At 36.7% G+C, this 18520-nt stretch overlaps 3 protein-coding genes across 3 annotated transcripts; 1 reads left to right on the forward strand and 2 right to left on the reverse strand.

Moving 5' to 3' along the window:
• Positions 1-41: 41 nt before the first annotated feature.
• LOC137951501 (large ribosomal subunit protein eL27x-like) lies at positions 42-868 on the forward strand. Its single transcript, XM_068798194.1, has one exon. The coding sequence runs from the start codon at positions 254-256 to the stop codon at positions 659-661; it is 408 nt and encodes a 135-aa protein (XP_068654295.1). The 5' UTR covers positions 42-253; the 3' UTR covers positions 662-868.
• A 1759-nt stretch (positions 869-2627) lies between these two features.
• On the reverse strand, positions 2628-3677 carry LOC137952298 (protein CYSTEINE-RICH TRANSMEMBRANE MODULE 9-like). Its single transcript, XM_068799425.1, has 3 exons — positions 3257-3677; positions 2943-3129; positions 2628-2855 (listed from the first exon to the last, which is right to left on the reverse strand). Exons 1-3 carry the CDS (start codon positions 3282-3284, stop codon positions 2810-2812), a joined length of 261 nt encoding a protein of 86 aa, XP_068655526.1. The 5' UTR covers positions 3285-3677; the 3' UTR covers positions 2628-2809.
• Positions 3678-15616: 11939 nt separating this feature from the next.
• LOC137951287 (uncharacterized protein PHLOEM PROTEIN 2-LIKE A4-like) lies at positions 15617-16487 on the reverse strand. The gene is made up of 3 exons (XM_068797874.1): positions 16437-16487; positions 16111-16244; positions 15617-16028 (listed from the first exon to the last, which is right to left on the reverse strand). Exons 1-3 carry the CDS (start codon positions 16485-16487, stop codon positions 15638-15640), a joined length of 576 nt encoding a protein of 191 aa, XP_068653975.1. The 3' UTR covers positions 15617-15637.
• Positions 16488-18520: the final 2033 nt, after the last annotated feature.

An 18520-nucleotide genomic window follows, 5' to 3' on the forward strand; every position in this document is an offset into this window, starting at 1 on the left:
ATATGAGCTTGTGTAAAGGGACGATTTTGATTTTATCTCACGAGGAGACGACATAGCTGAGGATATCTGGAGGCCCGTTGATCCGAAGTGTACGATGATCTAAGGGCCGCCAGCGATCAGCTCCAGAAGATACCCTCGTTAAACCCTACCCGAGTCGACGATCGAGTATCCCTCGTCTGCTCTTCCTTCAGCCTTCACTCCTCGACGAGCAGAGGCGCCGGCTACGGACCGAAGGTACGAAGGTAGCGGAGACATGGTGAAGTTTCTGAAGCCCGGCAAGGCGGTGATCCTCTTACAAGGCCGATTCGCCGGCCGGAAAGCAGTCATCATCCGTTCCTTCGACGATGGTACTCGGGACCGCTCGTACGGTCACTGCTTGGTCGCCGGCATCTCCAAGTACCCGAAGAAGGTGATTCGCAAGGACTCGGCGAAGAAGACCGCGAAGAAGTCGAGAGTGAAGGCTTTCGTCAAGCTCGTCAACTACAACCACATTATGCCCACCCGGTACACCCTTGATGTTGATCTCAAGGATGTCGTCTCTCTCGATGTCCTCCAGTCGCGTGATAAGAAAGTTGCGGCGGCGAAGGAGACTAAGGCCAAGCTCGAGGAGAGATTTAAGACGGGGAAGAATCGATGGTTTTTTAGCAAGCTCAGGTTCTAGATACTGATTCATGGAGAGGTTGGTTCTTTCTCTTCTTAAAATTGGTACCCTTTCTGAGTTTTCTGGTTTTGTTTGTTGAGTGATTTTTCTATTACCTGTTAAAGAACATTTCAGCTTTTTGTCAGGGAAATTATAGTCAAGAATTCATCAGTTTTAGAAGTATTGGAATGTATCTCTTCTTCATTATTTACTGTTTCAAGTCAGGTACCTGCTCTGCTTATTTTGATTTGAAGCACTTTTAGATCTTGCCAGACATCACTGTAGTGAAACTTTCTCGTTTCTGGGTTTCATATTTAATCGATAGTTTTGTTCTGAAAGCGAGAATTTATTGAGAGAGAAGGACTTGCAAAGACGGCAAGAGAAACTGAAACAAAAATGAAGAAAACAGTGATGTTGATAGGAAAAATGAGTGAAAAGCAGCTCCTGGCCATGGAGCAATTGAGGTCGAACGATGCAATATCCGAAATCTCTACCATTTGTGGTAAGAATTGCCGTGGATGGCGCTTTGCCTGTCTTACACCAACTGATTGCCATGGTGGCGGTTGCTCTCTGTTGCACCAAACTGATTGCTATGGATGAGACGTCCTCGAGGAGTAGAGGACACGAGAATTAATGACGAGCCAAACACAACTCAGCAAAGGATCCGTCTCCCAAAGTTAGCAGTGATTGGAGGGGCACCTTGTTTGGCCTTTCTTTCCGATTAAGCAGTATCCTTTGCTTGTAAAGGAGATTTGGGTTTTCAGGATTGACATGAACCTAAGTGCAAATTTCATCCCTGATCAACTTGGGCTAAGGCCATTACCAGATAATTCTGTCATAAGAGAGCATTTATCTCGGTTCCAACAGATTCCCTATTGAAACTTCTCTTAAGGCACAGTTGAGGGAAGAGTATAAGGCATCCAATCATCTTCTTTGTAGTTATACTTAGCAACAATCATCTCTTCCTCTATAGCCATGGGGAGAAGCTTCCCTTTCTGAGAGGAGGTGTGTGGCCTATCAAATGTCTCCAGAATAGAGGCCCAAAGGTTCTTACGAGGCTGGTTAACTGCTAGTGGTAGTCCAACGTAAATGGTATCCTGTTGCACGTATTCTCCACAAATCTTAAACGTATTTAACAGTTAATTTTTGCTCTGTTATGAACCTCGTAGGTAACCAGTACCAGAGAATCAGGGATAGTTATCGAAGGCTTATTCATCTTGACTAGTACTCTTTGTAACTTCTTCTTGAGGTAGTCAAGTAGCTCTTGCACAACAAGGGCTAGATCAAAGATCTCTGCCTCGAAGGTAAGAATTATAGAGACAAAAACATATTTTGTTTGCAATTATCTTTGAAGGCACTTGGGAACAAAGGGCAATGAAACAGGACCTGGGGGCTGCTCGTGAGGCAGCAGAAGTAAATTCCAAAAAGTGCTTCACGGTGTCTGATTTGAAGAAATGCCCAGCCACCTTCATGGGTTTCCGCAACTTTGACTCCAACTCGGTCTTCATCCTCCCAAGTTTGTTCCGCTGTGTTTTGGAATTTTTGATTCATCCTGAGTTTGTCTTCATTCATTAAATATTATATTTTTTAAAATTTATATTAAAATTATTATATCATATAATAAAAAATCTCCCAAAAATTATTATTTTATTTTAAAAATTTAAATTTGGGACTTGGTTGGTAGTGTCTGCAAGCCGTCGTTTTAGAACAAAGCTGATGCTTTGATTCTGAAACGATTTACACAGAGAAAAACAGGTTTTGTCTCAAGGAAGTTCAACCGTCATTCAATTATCATTTATTGAATTCTTATCCTTTCATCCTGGTTTTATCACATTTCTAGGCAGAACTCCTAGCTTTCGTTGCATTCTAAGTCTAAACTCATCGTTTACATCACAGAACAGCAATTAAAGCGACCCTCGCAAAAGTTCATTCCCATCATCTCAAACTGGGTATTGTTTCTGTAGAAGATTCATCTGCAACTCTTAAATAAATGAATGAACAAACCCACCATGTACTAATCTTGAACAATATAATAAAATGAATACATGATCGTCACCCACAGAATATCAGGAGAGATTATTACATGGTCTCTTCCCCTTCATCAATCATTGATACATAACAAGACACAAATATGAACTAGCGAAAGCTATAAAAGTCCCTCCAAATTCCTCAGAAACACGCGTCCAAGACGCAGCAGCAACACAGAGCAGCACAGCTGAAAAATAGGGAAAAAGATTCAGGACAACAATTGAGCAACAAATAAGCATCGGTATAACTTAGAGGAGAACTGAGAAGTACTCACCATCCCTTCCAGAAGCCATCGCCTCTGTCCCTGGTTTCAACTGGTTGCTGAGGATAAGCAGTCCCCTCTTTCATCGGGTAGCCGGCCGGCGGCGGAGCAACGTACTGCGGATACCCCTCAGCCGGGTAGGATTGAGGAGGATACCCCTGTGCTGGTGGAGGATATGCCGTTGTGGGAGGTGGGTACACTGCCAAACACATCAAAACCCAGAAAACAGATTAACAATCGAGATATCTCAACAACCCATCCAACACAAAAAACGTAAAGATCCCAATCAGGTAAAATAGTAAGGGATCGAAGAGAAGAAATGATACCTGGAGCTTGGTGCTGATCGTAACTCATGTTTGAAGTCTGAAAACTCTTTACGGTCGAAGGAACAAGGAGAAGAAATCTAATTTAAAGATTGTCAAGGCAAGAGCAGGCAGTGGGTGGAGACAAAGAAGATCGTGGGAGAGGTTGAAGATTAGGTGTAAGCGATTATGTCACACAAATAATAGAACCCCTTGGGCAACACTGTATATGTACAAAGATGGCCAGGAAAATCAAACCGCGTGGGGATCAGCACGTTGTGAAGGTGCCGGTCGAGTCTTCTCAGAAGGAGACACGTTTAAGTGCGACGCGTTTTGCCAATTGAAAATTTGAAAAGCAGAGTTTTTTGGAAAATGTTCTGAAATCTCAAGAAAATCGTCGGTCTCCAATCTCCATGGCCGGTGCAGGACTCTTCTAGAAGCCGCCAACGAATCTTGAGCGCGTCGCCGGAAGCTAAAAATTTATTAATGAGTATTTGCCTGTGCCTAGGCGGCAGAGAAATTAATAGTAAAGAGCTACAGATTTCAGGTTTTATTGGACCAGCCACGGAAAAGCGTTGTAGAAGAAGAGACGTGTTCAGTTTTCAGATATAGACGACATCGGTCATGAAGTTGTTGTCGTTCACGCAAGCTCTGAGTATCGAGGAAGGAGAGAATGCTTAGGATTGAGCTGCTCAATGAGCCATGGCTGTTGCCTATATCTGGGGAGCTCCGAATCATGGGTTTCAGTCTTAATCGCTAAATAATTGTTTAGCGATTATCTATATTGGATTACGTTTTTGCAATATCTCAAATATGAGATTGCGAAAGCAATTAAACAAAGCTACTTAAATGTTGCATTTTAAAGTAAAATCAAGTTCAAATATCAAAGCTCATTAAGTTTGAAGGGAAAAACTGTTAAACCCAATTGGAGATTCCCTTAATCTTTGTCTCCTCGGGGCATCATTGAGTGTCTCTCCTTGGCGACAGGTAAATAACATGAAGAAGAGAGAAGCTGGACTTCTCTGCCGATGAGACGTCTTTTTACCTTTTCTCCCAACGTTTCTCTCAGATTTCCCCAGATGTCCACATCGTTCTTTTCTGTTTGGGACAAGAAGCTTCCTTTGCATTCAGGTAGACGAGTTATTAAGGGTGTTTGGCCGGACAAAATGTGAAGCAGAGAAGCTGTCGTTTGCTGCACCTGGGGAAGCTTCAGCTGTCTTTGTCTAATAAAAGCTATCCGAAAATTGGGGCAGAATCGACGGGGCGGCTGCCTGCAAATGAGCTGTGCTTGGAGTCGTTGAAACTACCGCCAAGATGGCTTTCTTTGTGGTTTTTTTTTATCTGTTCTCGTACTTGTTTCCTGCCAAATCTTTGTGGACACGGTTCTGTAATCGCAAGTTGTGTGGTATCAGCTAAGCCAAACCCAGCTCAACCTGCCTATCTTCGAGCCCAGTTTTATTTAAATATTATGAACCTAGTCTCGAGCCTGTTATTTGAGATCGAGTCCAAAAATTTTGAGTGAGCTTTGAGCCGAGCTCAAACTTTAATTTACATTTAAATTTTTTTTTTTAAAAAATATATAAAATAAATTATATATTTTACATAAAATTGGATATGACTTCTATATAAAATTGGGTATAACTTATATATATAATATATGTATAAAATTAGACATAACCTCTACTTAAAATTGAGCATAATCTATGTATATAATACCTAAATAAAATTCGGCATGACCTCTACTTAAAATTGGGCATAATCTATATACATAATACCTGCATAAACACTCCATAAAATTGTCTTTACATTCCATAAACACTCAATGAAATTGTTTATACACTCCATAAAATAGTCTAAACACTCCATATACACTGCATAACATTATAAATAAACTCCATACAATAATCAAACACAACAAAACAAAATAAAATATCAATATCAATTTACAATCACCCAAGTAAAAACTATAAATCATTTAAATAAAATCCTATTACTATTAGTGACTTGTTAGAAAATTACAAGAAATATTTTAAATTTTTCTTAGGAAAGATAAATGGACCTCTTATTGCCTCTTCTAGGGAAATAAATAAAAATTAATAATTAATCTAATATATTATTATACTTATCGATACATTTTTAATCAAATAAAATGTCAAACAAAAAATTGCAATGAAAATTGCTTCATGCTAAAAGTATTACAACATCAAATGTTAAATACTTATTCAAAAAATTTCTATACAGTTTTTTACCCCATCTTGGTAGTAAAATCTTACTTAGAAAATTATATGATTTTTTAATAAGAATTTTAAATTAGAAAAATGTTTACAAAAAACATGAGATACTAATAGTTCATTGAAACTTATTTATATAAAATATATTTTTAATTTGTTCAAGAGCTATGAGGAAGGAGAGTTTAATGAAAAAGTTTTTTTTTTTTTTTTTACTTTATGATCTCGCACATACGAAATCATCTTTGAGCGGGGGAGGGGGGAAATTATTTCTCCCCTGAACTTACTGGTTCTGGTTTTTTGCCAAGACAACGTTGAGGGAAGGGGGTTACGACGCCGGGGAGGACCTGTCGTCGGGGATGATGGCTGCGACGGCGGTGGCGACGACGACGGAAGCGGCAACGACGGAAACAGAGTCGACCACGAGGAATGGAAGAAATCGAAATGACGGCCACAAAGGTGGCCGACGAGTAGCTGTTGACGACGATAGAGGTGGCGACAATAGCTAATGGGAGGGGCTCGACGGTGACGAGAGGAGGAAAAAAATTCCCCCCCCCCACTCTCGCTCCCGACTCACCTCGAGCCGGCTCGCGAGCCGACGAACCGAACCTAGCTTCAGTCGAGCTCAACTCGTTAATTTAAACGAGCCAATTTCGGAGCTCGAGATCGAGAGATAACGAATCGAACTGAGCCGAACTTGAGCCACTCGCGAGCCGACTCAGTTCGAAGCCACCCCTACTCAAGAGTATTTTTGGTGTGGGTAAATCATGTGGCATGTGAGCTTTTTATCCGATTTCATTGAGCTTATTAATCGTAAATAGTTCTTTCTAAGATGTTTGAATTCTACTTGGCTTTAGTTGGTTTGATTTGATGTAAACCAAAGTAATAAATTGCATTTAGTTTTGTATGCTTCAATGGGAGCCGACTATGAAACACTCGTATTTCTAAAGTGATTTTAAAAAAAAAAACACTCGTGGTAACTTAATAAATTTGACCAATTATAATTTTTTTTCATAAAATATACATTTTTTTAGATAAAAAATCTGATATATTTCGAACTCTTTAATCTTGCCAAATTGAGTACTTTTTTTTTTTGTCAGCATGACCATTGACTCTTCTGAGATTTGTCAAAGTCCTAGGCAAGAGTCCTTCCCAGGAGGTCACCCATCCTATAATTACTCTTGCCCAAGTTCACTTAACTTCGGAGTTCTGAGTCAGATACCTAGCCAATACAACCCGAAAAGACTAGTCGTTTAAGGTGCGGAAAGCTAAGTATCTAACTCAGAACACAAACTCTAACAAGAGTGGACGGAACCACTCTGACACCCACCCCGCCCATTCTGGAGCCGCTTCTCACGGGATACGAACGCGGGCCGCGGCGTGCCTAGCTCTGATACCATGTCAAAGTCCTAGGCAAAAGTACTTCCCAGGAGGTCACCCATCCTAGAATTACTCTCGCCCAGGCTCGCTTAACTACGAAGTTCTGAGTCAGATACCTAGCCAATACAACCCGAAAAGACTAGTCGTTTAAGGTGCGGAAAGCTAAGTATCTAACTCAGAACACAAACTCTAACAAGAGTGGACGGAACCACTCTGACAAGATTGATATCTGCCTCCACATAACTCAAATTAAGAATTGGTTAGATAAGTAAGAAAATAGACTTACAAAATTTTCTTTTAATGTATAATTCTAAATATAAAGTCTCATTCTTGATGGTATAAAATAGTTCGAAAGTTGAAACTTTCTACTGCTGCTTGAACCTCTCTTGAAGTCCAACCTTTTGCTTATTCAAATATTGATTTTTCTTTGTAGAAAAAATTGATTTACCAAATTACTTTTGCGTTAGAAAGTAGACTAGAATGTCTTTCGGTAAATATATATATTTGAATATGAAAAGTTCAGTATGGAGGTGCGAATGCCAAGAAAACAATGGGTATTAGAAGGAAGAAAAAAATAGAATATAAACCTAAACTACTAGAGATGATAGATCAAAATGATCACATTATTTCTGTGAGTTGACCTAATAAACATTCAAAACCCACTCTAATACTATGTTGATTTTTTGTAGAAGAGAAATACTTCACTAACTTGATGTAATTTGAGTACAATGAACCTCTATTTTTAATAGAGTAAACAAGTAAAATCCAATTACAATTAAATTACCCTTATCCTAGGTACACCCAAAATTAAATACTAACAGATAAGTCCTAGAATAATTGAACATAAATAAAAGACTAATATAACTAAAATACCTTTAATTGAAACTCTTTTGTGAAACCTCATCCAATGAGACACCTGTAAGACTATACCATATTAATTAATGATTTTTGTAACTTGTTGTTGTGAGAGTTATGTAAGACTTTTTCATATATGCTCTTCAAAAAGTTTTGTTCATTCCGAGGAAGCAACTGAATTTTCTCGTGCTATTTGTGGTACAAACAAAAATGGTGAGACTACAATTCTAGAAGTTGTTCGTAAGAATTTCAATTCTTGGGGAAGGAGGAATTATTGGAGCCAAATAATAGAATGCGAATAATAAGTTGAACTAAGTGATGTTTGATAATCAATAAATAAAAAAATCTCCAATGTGCTCATCCTTCATATTTCTTCTATTTTCCCCCTCAAGCTAGAAGATAAGGTCAATGATCCCAGCTTGAAGTCAACAAATATTTTGCAAGCTCAAGTGTTAATCAACCTCTTGTATGATCAAGTAAAAGAAGGCTAGTATTAACGACTTCACTAGCTTAAATATTGTAAACCAAGTAACTCAAACCAAGCCAAATATTTCAATCTTTTTTGCCTTAATTTTTTAGGCAAGGATACCAAATCAAATTCTTTGTAATCATTCAAAATACCAACACAATCTCACAAAATTCATCTCTTGAAAAATCTTTTAAATAAAGTAGTTTCCTCCTTCAATTGGTTCCAACTTAGCAATCAAAGAAAACACCTTTCCTTACTTTTTTTCTTGAAATTTTTAGGCAAGGCAATCTTTGAAAAATAAATTAAGAAAAGTTTTTGAAAATAATATGATTTTCTAAAGATTCTTTCCAGATATTGTCAGTTAAAAAATAAAAATTTTCCAAGGTTAGATCATGAGATATTTTCCTGATATTGTTGATCAATAACAACAACTCAAAAAGTTAAGCAAAAAATTTAGCTTAAATCCGGATCTTATGCAATAGTATACCAACTTGACCTTTGACTCTTGCAATACGAATATCTCCTTAAATATAGATCAGATTGACATAAAATTTTCTCCATATGAAACTAGAATTAAATACCTTTAAAAAAGTATAACTTCTCTTCATATAATATATCTCTTTTGAGATCAATAATCTGATAGATTTCTAACTCTGTAATCTGCCTGAACTAAGTGCTCTTTCTTCTTTGACCAACATAACCATTGACTCTTCCGAGATTGATATCTCCATCTAAAAAACTCAGAATGAGATTTTGTTTAATATGTAAGAAAATAGACTATGTATTTCTTTTGATATATATTTCTCCATATAAATTCTAACTTTTGATGGCATAAAATGGCTCAAAATTTGAAGCTTTCTACCGTTGCACAAAACTTTTCTGCTGCTTTACCTTTGCTACTTCATATGTCGATTTCTCTTTCTACAAAAATATGATTTCAACAATGTTTTTTGAGTTGGAAACTAGACTAAAAAAAGTTATATAATTTTCTAAATGAAAAATATGAAAAAGAGAGTGAAACATCCAATGAAATATAGAAATTTGTGAAATAAGACTTAAGGAAAAACGAGAAACTCCTCTTTGTTTTTTTCTTTTTCTTTTTCTTTTTCTTTTTCTTCCTCCCTTTCTTCTCCATTTTTTCTCCATCTTTTTCTCCTTTTACATCTCAGATCATTGCCCACTCTGATACCATGTTGAAACTTAGGATTCCATGATGTATAATCATAATAGAAGAGGATTAAAGAGTGAGAAGAAGATGAAGAGTTGATGAGAGACCGTTTTAGGAGGAGAAGAGGAAGAGTGGCGAATTTAGAGAAAAGAGGAGGTGATTAGGGTAATGGACTTATCCAAACCATCCCCCTTAAGTTGTATATATATAATATTAATATTTCAAGAATACCTTTCACCCTAGTAAGAGTGAATAAGAGACATAAATCATAAACTATTTATGTCAGTGCCATCTTTATGAGATGACTCTTTATTTACCATCATGCTACCACTGTAGGGTATGTGGGCCTTCTCCTTGGTCTGTGGGCTTAAGCCCATCTTCCACACACTTGGACATGTGGTTTTGGGCCTATCTTCCAACAATTCACCAACACTAATGGCCACCATTAGTGCTCAACATACGACTCTTCAGTGGCACAATAAGTTAGGACATCCTTCTCTTCAGTCACTATTGAATGTTTGGAAAAGTGGAAAACTTTATTAACTTGATGTAATTTGAGTACACGAGCCCCTATTTATAATAGAAGAAAGTAAAAAGTCAAATTACAATTAAAGTACCTTTGTCCCAATTACACCCAAAGTCTAACACTTAGAGATAAGTCCTAACATAATTAAACAACTCAACATAAATAGAAGACTAACATAACTAAAACACGTTTAAACTGATATTTTTCTATGAGACTCTTGTAAAATTCCACCATATTAATTCTGGCTCTGTGAGACCTCTTACTTTGAGAGTCATGTAAGAGCCTACCATATATTATCTTCAACTCTCTCCCTCAAACTAGACTTTATGCTTTAGCTTGCAATGAAAAAAATTCTTGGTCTTCAATTTTATTTGCAGCAAAAAAATCTTCATAGATGTAAAAATTGCATCTTTTGTGCTCCCTTTTTCTTGAATATTTTGGTCACATAAAAATTACCACAACATGTGGAACAAAATACCTCTTTCTTGTACTTCTTCTTCTACTTCTCCCCCTCAAGCTATGGATAAAAAAAATATAGAAACCCAGCTTGGACAAAGCACAATATGAGTGAAGAAAATCACTCCTAGCCATATGACAAAACTCTATACACCAATCAGAATGCTCATAGTTTGAAACACACTCCGCATAATTTTAAAGGCGAAAAATTAGCCCAACTTTAGGGCTTAAAAAAGAGACTACTCACTTTTTAAGGGTAGTTCAAACACAAATCATCTATTGGGTAAAGAATAAAAGACTTGACTCAAGCTTGATGCTACAAATACTCCTATACTTTCTAGGTAGTGGCTCTAGGCATAACTCTGAAGTGATAAAAACACAAGATGATAAACTTAAAAAAATATTTGTGGTAAACAACATTAACCGGAAGGAAGCGACTATGTAATACTCATACTTCCAAAGTGACCTTTTTTTTTGGAATTTTAAGAGAGACTATAATGATAGAACTTAATAAACTTGACCAAATATAACTTTTTTTTGGGGTGATCACAATTTTTTTGAGTTAACTATGCGGAAGATATACAACCAAGTAACAAAAACCCAACTTAAAAACAATTTTGTTGCAAGATATTGCATATCTTGAATGAACACATCATGGAGTGATTAAGTTGGGCAAAAAATATCTGATTAAAAGACAAAATTAGCTAAAAACTTGGATTTTAGGAGAAAGGCAAACTCAAATAACGTATATGCTTGGAGAGATAATAGGAGAGAAAATAGGAACAAATGGGAGATTTTTGGTAGAATTGACCTTTGATACTTCTTATATCAATATCTTCAAAACTATAGCTCATAATCACAAAAGGTTTATTTCTAAAGAAATCAGACTCAAATATTTTTAATTTGATATCTATTTTAACATAAAAAATATTCGTTCTTGAATATTTAATGACCTCTTGATTCTCTTCGTTTTGTAGCTTGACCCTTACTAACTCCAATGTGAATATCACCTTATAAAAAAATCGTATTGAGAATTAGTTGAATAAATAAGAAATTAGACTTATAGATATTTCTTCGGAAACATAATTCTTCCTGTAAACTATCGTTCTTGATGGCATAAGACGGCTTGAAAATTGAATCTTTTTGCTGCTGCTCGAACCTCTCTTACAATCTAACCTTTTCTACTTCAAATATCAATTTCTCTTTGTAGAAAACTCCAATAGCCAAAACTATTGTTGATTTCGAAAGTAGACTCAGATATTTTTCATAAATATATAATTTACACAATGAAAAATCCAATATGGAGGTGCAAAAGACAAGAAAAAAATTGGTATTGGGACTAATATGAGAGAAAAAAGATAAAATATGAACCTAAACTGCTAGAGATGATAGATAAGAAAATGATTGCATTCTCTGTGGGTTGACCAAGTCAATTCACATAACTTGCTTTGATACCATGTGAGGTTGGGTCCAAGGCCCATCCCAAAATAACTAGCTAACTTAGGAAGCCTCTTTCCCAATTAATATACTCAAGATCTTTGTACACACTAATCCATTTGAGACTATTCCTTAACATTGTCCTTGTAGGCCCTCTTTTGTGGCTCTACATGTGGATAATTTGGGTGAAGACCCACAAATGAGTACATGCTTTGATATCATGTTGAATTTATGGAAAATAGGAAAACTTCATTAACTTTATGTAATATGAGTACATGTGCCCCTATTTATAATAGAAGAAAGTAATAGAGTTCAATTACAATTAAAGTACCCTTGTCCCAATTACACCCAAAGTTTAACACTTAAAGATAAGTCCTAACATAACTAAACAACTCAACATAAATAGAAAACTTACATAACTAAAACACTTTTAAACTAAGACTCTTCAGTGAGACCACATTTTGTGAGACTCTTGTAAGACTCCACGATATTAATTTTGGCTTTGTGAGACTTCTTACTATGAGAATCATGTAAGAGACTTCCATATCTTCTCTTCAACAATCACTCAAATAGATTATTCCTACATTATAGTCCATTTCTAGTCTCAACTGTGAAGACTGTCCAGTGAGTAAACACCATCATACCTATTCTCCACACTGTGAAACCAAGAGTGTTGCCCCATTTTTTTTAGTTCAGATTGATATATGGGGCCCTACGAACATCTCCAATGTTCCCCGGTCTGAGTACTTCGTTACATTTGTGGATGACTTCTCCTGAGTTACATGGTTGCTCCTATTAAAAGAGAGATTAAAAGTTTTACCTCTCTTTAAGTCTTTTTGTGCCATGGTGTCTACCCAGTTCAACACTACCTTAAAAACTATTTGGTCTGATAATGCCAAGACAATTTGTCTTCAAACTTCAAATTTTTTTGACAGGACAATAACATCATTCACCAAACCTCTTTTGTCTACACACCACAAGAAAATGGTCTGGCTAAAAGAAAAAATAGACACCTTCTTGAGGTTGCCCGTACTCTACTGTATCATATGCATGTGCCTCATTTCTACTGGCCCTATGCTCTTCTCACCGCATGTTATCTTATTAACAAGTTACCTTCTTCAGTGCTTAGTCAATAGACATCATATTCTTGTCTTTTTCCTAGTGATAAGCTATTTTCTCTTCCTTTGAGAGTTTTTAGGTGTACCTCTTTTGTTCATAATCCTTCCACACATATTACTAAATTGGATCCCAGGGCACTTAAATGTATCTTTTTGGGATACTCTCGTACTAAAAAAGGATATGTTTGTTACAATCCATCTTTTTGGAAATTGTTTGTTTCTAGCAATGTCACATTTTTTAGGATCAACCTTTTTATCCATCCACTGGCGTCCACCTAGTTTTTTTGCAGTCTAAATCTATTGTGACAATTGATGACCTCACACTTCTTGGCCATAGTGGTGTACCTGCCCTGTCCCCTGAAGCAATGATTGACACTACACCTATGGAGTCTCCAAATTCCTCTGTGGTAAGTTTTCCTTCCTTGCCCCTTATTTTTGGTCTTTTATTTGATACCCTACCTATTACTCTTAGAAAGAACCTACGGCCTACACCAGACCCTTTACCTCTCACCCCATTGCTCATTTTTATCCAGCCATCGGTTATCACTATTTTGTCAATTTCTTGCCTCCATTTCTTCTGTTATTATTTATCAATCTTCTCTAGAGGCCTTTCAGAATCCAGGATGAAAAATAGTCATGGACGAAGAAATAGCAGCTCTTTACGAGAATCACACATTGTGCCTTGTTTCCTTACCATCTGGTAAAAAGCCAGTAGGCTGTAAATGGCTGTCAAAAAAAATCTTGATGGCACGATGGATCACCTTAAAGCCTGACTTGTGGCTAAAGGATATATCTAATATTATGAGATTGATTATGAGAAAACCTTTTCTCTTGTTGCCAAGCTGAACTCAATGCGTCTCTTGTTATCTTTGACTGTTAATTCTTTATGACCTATCTTTTAGCTAGATGTAAAAAATGCATTCCTCAATGGCAACATTAAGGAGGAAATTTATATACAACAACCTACATGATATGTGATTGAGGGAGAGTTGGTGTGCCACCTTACAAAATCCTTATACGGTCTAACAATATTGAAAGCTTTGTCGATGTGGATTGGGCTGAATCACTAGAGGATAGAAAATCTACTTCAGGATATTGCACTCTAGTTGGAGGTAACCTTGTTACATGGAGGAGTAAAAAACAAAATGTGGTTGCAAGGTCTTGTTCAGAAGAAAAATACAGAGCCATGACACATGTGATAAGTGAGCTTCAATGGATTAAATATCTTCTAGCTGAATTTGGATCCCCCAAAGAAGACCCTATGGAACTTTATTGTGATAATCAAGTAGCGATCCACATTGCCTCCAACCCAGTGTTTCATGAGCGTGAATCATTTCAAGGTGGACTGTCACTTTGTGAAAGAAAAGTTGCAAGCAGGAATCATAAGCCTTAAACATGTCTCAACTTATAGGCAACTCATTGATATGTTCTCAAAGTCAGTAAACTCCAAAATTCTCTCCACTACATGTACCAAGTTGAGGTTATACGATATTTTTTCACCACCAGATTGAGGGGGAGTGTTGAAAGTTATAGACAAACCTAAGTGGCATTATTGTAATATACTATTAACATATATAAATAAAGGTTAAGAGGGAAGGTTTGGATATCTTCCACAACCCTTATTCTCCCTGTTGGAAGATACGGTGGACTGCCATTTTATATGGGAAGATCCTATTCACCATTTGTAGCAAGCTGGACGTTCATGATGTTCTCTCACGCCCAAATTGAGGGGGAGTGTTGGAAGATGGGCCCAAACCCACACGACCAAGGAAGGCCCACACATCCAAGAGATGTGAAAGATGGGCTCAACGCTCACATATCAAGGAGAAGGCCCATAGACCCACATAGTGATGGCATTGGTGTAAACTTTCCAAGGGTCAAAATATTTGAAATAATTAATTTAAAATGCAAAAAATAGGAAAATAAGTATCTTAAATAATTTATGCTTTGGCTTATTTTCTATTTTTCTTATTTTTAACAGGTTTTGACTTGTCAAGAATATTCAAGTAAGCTTCAGCTTGCTTCTTCACATCACTCTCACCTCCCCAACAAAAAACATTTTTTTCTAAAGTCATTTCGGGAAAAAGAGAGAAAAGTGATCTTCATTGGAGTCTTACTAAATCAGGGGTTAGGGAGATAAGAGTTCAATCTTAATCTGAATATCACTACACCCCAATAAGCATCTAAAAATTCCCTTAATGTCGAATCCAAAATTCTATATTCAGCTGTCAAAATCCGTCAACCCTTGGATCATGGATTCAGAGTTCCGGGGGATGAAGAACTGTTGAATTCCTTCAAGAATAATGCCAGATTCTTCAAGGACGAAGGAGAAAGAGCTTGAAATTCTTCAGGTAATATCTGCGTAGCTTGCACGTATTTTCCCAAACTTGATTCTTTTCCCAAATCTAAGTCAAACTCATCTAAGATAGTTCATCTCAGCCAAAGTCTTTGAAGGCCCAAAGGAGACGGGTGTGACTACGCCAGATTCGAATCACTGGATTCATTCTTGAATTAAGACTGATTCTTAGGTGCGTTTTGTGAACACACAACAAGCCTTCACGATTTATCTCAAATTAACATAGACAAAATAAGGAGCAGATTACATGGGAGATGTTTTATTTTCTGTCATGGCAGTTCTTGAAATAACTGCTTATTTAAAAACTAGCTTATGAGGTCTCTTGACTGCAAAACCATAAAAAAAAAAAAAAAAAAAAACTGACAACAAAAATGCACAAGCTTCTCCTTGCCATCTTCATCAATCAGTGAACCTAGGCTTTGGGTTTTATCTTTACTCCTGCAAGCACCATGCTGCCTTTCCACCAGTCACTCTCAGTTTCATACATGCCAAAATAAACAGTCCCTTTACTTCCATGCCCAAAACTGAACTCCCCACCCCTGATCTCATGCCACTTATTGTTCTTCTTTCTGTAAGGCTCCAAGTTCTCTCTTCTCTGTGCAAGTTGTGATCCGTCTGAGGCCACCTTGAATTTGATGGGCACGTTATGCCAACCGAATGCATCCACATTGAACTTCACTACCCAGAAGATTTCATACGTCTTTGGCTGTGAAAGATGAAAAAAGTTATTAATCTTCAAACAGTCCAGTTTCCCAGAGACTTGAACCCAGTTCACTTGCAGGAGCTCTGCACCTAATTGGAGCCTGAAGAAAGATGAAATGAAATGACTGTCAATGTTAAGTTACCGGCAGAAATGAGAGAAAGGAGCTGAGGTTAATTACAGACGTGGGTCCTTGTTGGTCATGGAGGGGAGTCCACTGCCAGAAACGCCTGTCATTGCCCCATACAATGTTAAGGGCTCTTGCAGAGATAAAAAGGGTGTCCACCATTCCTTCTTTCTTAATGCTGCAATATTCTTCCTGCATGAATTATAATACTCACAAAATGACACTTTTATCAAAATAATCTTTAACATGTAACTACGCAAACAAACAGTTCCCTAATGACATGAAAAAATCCAGAAGAGCTTCTTCATTCAGTAAAATATTTTCACTAGTGAACCCAGATGATAGCCGAAGAAAAAATTTAAGCAAGAATTCTACAGTTTTTACCACTGGGAGAGCACAGTAGTGGGAACCAGAGCCTTGCCGAAGCTCACTCATTGCTTCTACCTGATTTGAGCTGATTGAACTCTGAAAACTATTTAAGATTTCTGATATGTGATGGGAACCAAAACTTGTCATGGAGGAAGGCATGGAGTGAGCATATATTTATAGCTTTTGTAAAGACTTAACTCATGGTAACAAAAGTTTGCATCTTCCATCAGCTGAGCAGGCTCTCTGCTGCGATTTTGGTTTCAGGGATAAGGGAATGGGGGGTGGTGCAGGCTTAGAGCTTTCGGCAGCTGCGTGTACCCATCTGCTCCAAAGTTATTCTCTTTTGGCTGCTGTCAGAAAATGTTAGTCTGCAAAGGTTAAAAGTAGAAGGATTCGACTACATAATTGACTGTTGGAGCTAAAGGATTCAATGCCTCCCACTCCACCCCCCATTACTGAAGTCGATCCCACAATGCAGATTTTCGAATTATAACAATGTCAAAAAATGATTCAGAGGGTCATAGTTCTCCAAATTTTATAGGTGACTTACCAACATATTTAGTAGTAAAAATATGATTTATTAATTAATTTTATGAATTTTTTGGAATATATTTTTTACTTATTTTTTTTAAAAATTCTAAAATCGACTCTAATGGCTAATTTTTTGATCATTGAGAAACGTGTTGTATATGTGAAATTCGACTTACACTTCAAGATATACTTGCTCACATGAATTTCAAAGCTCCCAAGTGCTCCCAAGTGCTATCTCAAAGGGCTAAAGGCTAAGTTTGCCATGGAAAGCTAAAGTATTTATGTTTTGTTGTTTTTAAGATCTGTTTTCAATACTTACTTTCTGAATTGTGGAAGTTGTCTTTATGCTTAAATCATTTTGGGCTTGATTATTATATCATCTATCTGGAATTTAAAAATCCTTCCATATAGCCAACTTTTCTAAAGCCCTCAAAAGCTTTGATCTTTGAAACTCATATCATTAGTGTTGTTGAAAATTGCTGGTATATGTGTAATTTGAACACTTAAGTTGCAAAATCTGTATAGTCTAATTGAGAGTCATAAAATTTCTTAATTGTGGCCTAGATACTTGTACCTAGGAGTTGTTGATCATAAGTCCCAAGGTGTTTGGGTTAGTGCTATATTTGAGTATTCGAGACTCTAAGTTGTAGATGTTGTTTGGATGATTATACTGAAATATTTTAATTCTAGGGCAAAAGATCTTTGGAGTGGAGTAGCAATCTAAAAATCTTTATTTTAAATCAATATAAAAATAATAAGAGAGGGAACAAAGCGAGAGAAAAGAATAAGAGAGGGAGATACGGACGTTGGAAAATTTTATGGTTGATAAAAAACCATATTTCCTTTATTCTATTATCTCACTTACAACCATGAAAGAGTTATACCAAATATAAAACTTACATTGGTAAACATGTCTAATTCACCTCTATCTAATTACAACTTTAGAATATAATACCCTATAGTAGAATTATCAAAAGACCCTTGACCTTTAACTTCATCGAAACCATAAAAATGCGAGTATGATTGATTCAGGTGAAGTGTACACCTATCCGGAGCGGTTACTAGTTCTAATGGGAAAGACACAATTGTAATTACTTCAGAAAGGTTGACTGGACTAAACTGTCTCAATTGGGCCAAATCTATCAGAATGTACTTGAAAGACAATAAGAAGACTAAATTTATTCTAGATGATCCTCTAGACCCTAAGAATGATGATTGGGTAGTAGAGGACAATCAAGTTATGACTTGGATTATGAATAATATTTATTCTATATTGAAAAATCAAGTAAAGAATTGTGAAATTGAGAAAACTATGTGAGTGTCCTTGGAGTCATTGTATGTACAAGAGAGTAACTTATCTTGAGTGTATGAATTATACACCAACTTCTTTAGGCTTTAGAGGGGGTAATAGATCTATTATCGAGTACTATAATGCATTTTTGGGAATTTGGCAGGAAAATAATGTGTATCATCCTTTTACTATAGATGAACAAGAGTTAAGAAATACTTGTTGCAAAATTTCTTGATGGCCTAGGTTCGGAATTTGATGAGATTTAAGGTCTAAGTAC

The sequence above is a fragment of the Aristolochia californica genome, unplaced genomic scaffold (assembly GCF_029961685.1).
Source record: "Aristolochia californica isolate CCGP_79_NKW_82.1479 unplaced genomic scaffold, dmAriCali1.0.hap1 SCAF_15, whole genome shotgun sequence".
Lineage (NCBI taxonomy): Eukaryota > Viridiplantae > Streptophyta > Magnoliopsida > Piperales > Aristolochiaceae > Aristolochia > Aristolochia californica.

What these genes read in the sequence shown, in the direction of transcription:
- LOC137951501 (XM_068798194.1), top strand. Translation starts at nt 254, where the DNA reads ATGGTGAAGTTTCTGAAGCCCGGCAAGGCGGTGATCCTCTTACAAGGC.
- LOC137952298 (XM_068799425.1), bottom strand. Translation starts at nt 3,284, where the DNA reads ATGAGTTACGATCAGCACCAAGCTCCAG. An exon ending in CGATCAGCACCAAGCTCCAG is followed by an intron (nt 3,130 to 3,256) that starts GTATCATTTCTT and finishes TGTGTTTGGCAG; the next exon opens with TGTACCCACCTCCCACAACG. An exon ending in GATGGCTTCTGGAAGGGATG is followed by an intron (nt 2,856 to 2,942) that starts GTGAGTACTTCT and finishes CCTATTTTTCAG; the next exon opens with CTGTGCTGCTCTGTGTTGCT.
- LOC137951287 (XM_068797874.1), bottom strand. Translation starts at nt 16,487, where the DNA reads ATGAGTGAGCTTCGGCAAGGCTCTGGTTCCCACTACTGTGCTCTCCCA. An exon ending in ACTACTGTGCTCTCCCAGTG is followed by an intron (nt 16,245 to 16,436) that starts GTAAAAACTGTA and finishes TAATTCATGCAG; the next exon opens with GAAGAATATTGCAGCATTAA. An exon ending in CATGACCAACAAGGACCCAC is followed by an intron (nt 16,029 to 16,110) that starts GTCTGTAATTAA and finishes ATCTTTCTTCAG; the next exon opens with GCTCCAATTAGGTGCAGAGC.